Source organism: Diuraphis noxia, unplaced genomic scaffold (genome assembly GCF_037042655.1).
Source record: "Diuraphis noxia isolate RWA-SAM2 unplaced genomic scaffold, SU_Dnox_SAM2 contig0001, whole genome shotgun sequence".
Taxonomy (NCBI): domain Eukaryota; kingdom Metazoa; phylum Arthropoda; class Insecta; order Hemiptera; family Aphididae; genus Diuraphis; species Diuraphis noxia.
The window spans coordinates 87893512-87899511 of NW_028301711.1; the positions used below are offsets into that span (position 1 = coordinate 87893512).

At 33.0% G+C, this 6000-nt stretch overlaps 1 protein-coding gene across 2 annotated transcripts in view; it reads right to left on the reverse strand.

Annotated features, from left to right (window-relative positions):
- LOC107169600 (uncharacterized) overlaps positions 1-5421 on the reverse strand; it is a 34089-nt gene extending 28668 nt beyond the window's left edge. For both annotated transcript variants that reach the window (XM_015519394.2, XM_015519393.2), the window contains exon 1: positions 5096-5421. In XM_015519394.2, the coding sequence (XP_015374880.2) occupies positions 5096-5216 (121 nt within the window). In that variant the 5' untranslated portion in view covers positions 5217-5421. The remainder of the gene's footprint in view (positions 1-5095) is intronic.
- Between the last annotated feature and the right edge of the window lie 579 nt (positions 5422-6000).

Consider the following 6000-nt stretch of genomic DNA (forward strand, 5'->3'; position numbering starts at 1 on the left):
AATGTATACTGCAATGAACATTTGTCTAAAAAAATGATTCGAAGCACTCTTTAAAAAAAATAATCGGAATTCCATTTCAAATATATTTCAGGCGTCAATGACTGAACACATTAATTAATTGTATAGAAATAATGAATTATGGTATAAACTATTAAGTGGCATTGATTTATGTAATAATAATAATTCATGAACAAAATTTAGCTTATTACCATTGATTATAATTTATAAATACTTATGTAAGTACTATGGTAGCCTTGCCTAAAACTATATGTATTATGCTTTGAAATGTCACGAAAAACGTTCAGTTCGACGAAATTTATCAAGGGGACGTCGCAGTCACATATGTTTTCTCCATCATGTAAGACATAGTGAAAAGGTAGGTAATAATCATTTAAAAAAATATACCTAAATGGCTAAATAAAAATGAATAAAAAACAAAAGTTAGTTATAGTAAATTTATAGTAGCTACCTATGACACGATTAGAACTTAAAATTACAATAATTTAGTAACTGCAGATAATATACATATTATGTAGCTACGTACTAGTTGTTACAATAATGTACACATACGCGGCGATGAACACTGTAGGTACACAGTCATATTATTATTTTATGGAAAAAAATATGTAGGTACCGGAAACGGCGGAAACACCGGTGGACCTTAACGCCGTTGCCTCCGACCCGTCTACCCTCTTTGATCGTGTGACGCGACGACTGTTATAATATTATTATAATAGTGTACCGATGTGCACCGAGTGAGATTTTTTTTATTAAATTTTTCTAAATACCATCACACACAAGAATAATACACACTATATAGACGAAAAACACAAGCAAAGGATGAGAATGTACATTATTTGTAGGAATGTGTACCCATAAATACACACACACACACACACACACACACACACACACACACACACACACACACACACACACACATATGTTTACGTATTTATATATTGATACGTGTGTGTGTGTGTGTGTGTGTACTATATAGTATTGTTACCTATGTGTTGGTACCTATAATAATAACATAATGTACAGTACCTATATTATAGTGGGTGTACAGCGTTCGCTCGAATAGTCGAATCGTTCGTCCGCCGCAATGGCAGTCAACCGAGACGAGAGAGAGAGAGAGAGAGAGAGTCATAGAATGTAAGAGAATAAGAGAAGTGAAAAAAACATCGCCCGTCGTTGTCGAGACTTTTTCGATATTGCTGGATAATATAGTGGATAACAATAATTACTATTACGTAATAGGTACTGACGATTCAAAAAATCGATGGCGAAAGAAAGAGAGAACAAATAACTATCGTCATCGAACGATCGAACGGAGTGATGAATTGAATATTTGAATTTACTGTACCTCTATAGATGAGAACGCCTTCAACGCATATTATTTGTAAGTTACCGAGTACTAATACTGTTTGTATAAATGCAAAATGTTTAATAATAAATATCGTAGGTATAACAACTATACGTGTACAGTACACTAAAATCGTGAAAATATTATTATTGAGTGATTTTCAGTGATTTGATACGGATATGATGAAAGAGATAGAGATGAGAGAGCATGATTTCGTTTGTTATTGTTTTGATTGTGTGCGTGTGGTATCGGTTGTAAATTCACGGATGTAGAGGAGGAATGCGCGCGAAAGAGGGGTGTCACGGGTGGTCGGATCATTAATGATTGTAGCACACACACACACATATAAACACACATACACACACACATATAAACACACATACACACACACATACACACACGCACACACATATATACACTCACGCAAACCAACGAATATACACAGGCACATATATTGTTATGTTGTGTTATATATATATATATATAATAAAATACATAAACAAGGAAAAAGAGAACGATTTTCTCACCACGACCTTGACGGTTGCCGCCGTCGAGCCGCATACCAAACACACCCGCCACCGCAACATATCAGCGTTTCTCGACGTTAAGACTCGTCACCACGCCGTCTTTCTCTCAATGAACCACCTCACGCACAAGACAGTAGACACAACGACACAACACACACAAACTTCACATGTAAACTATATCGTCGCTGCAGCGCACAATAATAATAATATTGAGTGTAACGACTAACGATGATGGTAATAACAAGATGCACGCGTCGTTGCACCGAAACACCGACAACCGAAAAAACGAATACAAATAATAAATATTATAGGGCGGCGCCACTCGTTCGTAATATTCTACAGCCGATAGAGATCGCTTAACAATTATTAATATTAATATAGTTAACTACGCAGTATTGTTAGCTAGAAATCTTCAAGTTATTTACACGTTATTGTTTTACGGACAACATCAAATAAGGATCGCTTAGACAATTATACATTTTTTTTTTATTTTCATTGCACGGCTAATGTGTTTAGGCTATGGGTAGGTCAGGAAAATGTATTATATGAATGGGTTCGAAACGGTTATTGGCATGGCGGTCGTGCTTCTTGCGTGTATATTTGTTACGGGACACATGTTATATTTATGTATATACTATATATATTAGGTAGCACTACAGTAATAGATAAGTAATAACTTATGTCAATTTATTGTTAGGACAGTAGAATTTCGATAACTCATAAAGCAATTTATTGCCAAATATCAAGATAATTCGGAGTAGAAAACATTATATATGTATAATGAATACAATAATATCAACTCTACTCGCGAGTCCATACTATAATTATATTCAAAGACAATAATGAAAGACACGATATTATTAAATTTCCATCGTAGTATGATATTTAGGGGTAATCGGTGATGAGATTTGACGAGAATTTGATTTGTATAGGTTGTATAGTATGTATATACCTACCTATACCAATCAATTATTATTTTTGATTAAGTGATTTTGTGTTATCGATATTCTACCGCGGTGTTTTCAATTAAATTTCGATTAACATATATAGAATACTTACTTTCCGATTTTTGGCCATATACTTTGCATCATTGGCTAAATTAATACACATAAATATTATGCATCAAATGCCGTACGCTAACACATTTTTTAGAGTAAATATTGCAATATGATCTTTTAGAACGTTAAATCGTTATAAGATAAGTTTACATCAAGTCACAAATCGTATATTTTTCTTTATGCTCATGCAAATGGACATAGTATTGATAACAAAAACGTTCCATCTGAATTGCAATAAAATTAAATATAACTATCCATAATTATGATGAATAATAAATCGCATTTTATCGGCCGCAGCGCATTTTTCTTCGACAAAATAACAACGGACGTCAACGGTAAGTACAGGCATTGTATTAAAAATGAGGGGGTAATATCTAAGTGATACTATACCACATACAAATTTTAATCTTAAGCCCATTGATTTACGTATGCACAATGTATGCAATAGGTACTATGCGTCTATGCATTATACAATCATGCACAACGAATGGATGTATTTAATATCAAAAGCAATTTGCAAAGGAATATTATACACATAGATATAAATAGATCAAGTATATATACCTTTACAATATACGTACATACACGTATATAGTATAGCACAGTTATGTACACTCTCAAATCGAATGTAATAATTATGATAATACTGATAAGTGATAATATACCATAGTAATATGATGTGATTATATAAATAATACTTAATCCTAATATGCCATATAAAATATATTTAAAGATAACAGCTGAAAAGTAAGTGTTTTCTTGAGGATCCCACGAATCATATAGTATTATATTATTATTATATTAATATTATCATGATTATCAAATTTTGACCACATTATTTATATATCAGCTAACATAGTTAAGTAACCATGGCTAGCGATTGATATCTACAATGAAATATAAGTATACCTATGCCTACAAAATAAGTTCGTAAGCATATTATTATAACAACGACGACTAGGCGCTGTGGTATTTATGTGACACGCGTGCAGTCAATGGTAACTGCAGCGCATTACTGACATAATTTGATTTTTTTCAGATCAATTTTTCTTAGAAATTTGTATTGAATAAATTGGCTATCAATTACATTTTTTGAATATTTTTTCTGCTATTACAGTTAATATTTTTAAGTTTTGTACGAGGTGACCGACCACAACATTTGAATACTATACGCAGTTTCGGCGTAAGCAAAAAATGAGATATTATCATAAACATAAGCAATAAAATACAATAATAAAAAAAACCTTAGCAAGTGAACGATAATATATAACGCACTGTGTTATTTACTTATTATTATTAAGAAATTAAGACTAGATCTCATGAAACAATTAGTGGGTGTTATACATCCAACGGACGAGAAAATTATTATTAGTATTTTTAACTATGCGTCTGTGGTGATTATTGCAGGTAAAAATTAATTTAACTGCGAGGGCGCAGACCAACAATAATTATTTTAAAATATAATATTATATATAAATACAATATATTATTGATACCTACATATAATGGTTGAATGATTATATTATTTAAGACTGGGTTAGAAATTTGAATACGAAATGAGTCAAATAAAATGGTATTTTGTAACAGATTTATTTGTCATAATTTATTTTTGTGAGACAGTTAGAAAAAATACAATATATTAGACTAGAAATGGATGTGCGTTAAGTGTTAATAAAAAATGAAGAAGAGCAAATAAACACTTACATTTGACAAGTTAAAGTGCGATTTGGCAGTTATTATTTTGTCAAGGTTTTTTTTATTATTTTAATCTACTCAAAAAGTACCAACACGGCGAATAATAGCAATATTTTACAAATAATATAAACTTAAAAATAAAAATTACTTCATGTAATGCTAATATCCTTTACGTATATCATATTATTATTACCATTATTATTATTAGTTGAGTAAAATTGGAAAATATTAGATGAATACTTTTTTAATTTATGCATCATATATATAACAATTTTTTAACTATCTAATTAAAATATAGACAAATAATTAATAAAATTAATAAAATAATAAAATAATAATAATGGTAAAAAAAAATAAAAATAGTTTTAACAATGAGAATGTACCTACATACAAAAATAATATGGGTACATATATGTTTTATAGGTTTATGTATTATAATTGCTTACCTTGAATATGAGTGCCCTGCGCAAGTTCAGACGGAAACACCTCGGGAAGTTCCTGGGAGATTGTCAGCATTGGAGATGCGATCGACAATAAAATTAGTAAACTTGCCGTGATGGATGCCATCGTATAGTGCGTGTCCGACGAAAAAACAAAGTAATTCTAACCGTAATTATCGTTTAGAGATGGATGGTACAAAATTAAATTGAACGACCGCAAGAGAAAAGTTTGTCGCGGAGGAGAAAAATGTTCACAGTTCGCAGGTGGAACCACACAAAAATTGTACAGGTAAGTGAAGTAGAAACATGGTAAACGCGCAATGAGTCGTGCTGTGGCCCGTGCGTGCGCTTTTATAAGCTCCGACGACGGCGGCGTCTGTGGAGGCGGCTTCCACCACCGGTTGCTTGACGAAGGCGCAACAGGCACGCACCTACCGTAGTATGGGAGGAACGGAAGTTCTATTGGACGGACTGTCCTCCAACCTCCCCGCCCATCCATCGGCCTGCCGGCCCACCAACACCACTTACCCACCCTCCCGTCAACGCGCAGTGCACAAACACAAGCGCATGCGCACACGAACACGTCATGTACATCTGCACGACGCGACGGTGCATCGGCGGCGGCGTCGGACGCCGTAACCTGCAGGAAATCGCGGCGAAAAACATAAATCTGACAATTAAAATAATATGTATGTTAAGATTATTTGATGTTATTGAACGTTTCGGAATATACCAATACGAGTAAAAAATCGTATGCTTACACGACGTGGAGTCGTCTTGGTATATAAATAAGTATATAGGAAGCTATATATATATAATATTTACAGCCAGACACGATTACTAAGTATACATTGAACGATCGTCGAATATCTAATGCAAAGTAATAATGAGAGGCCATGTCGGTATCAACT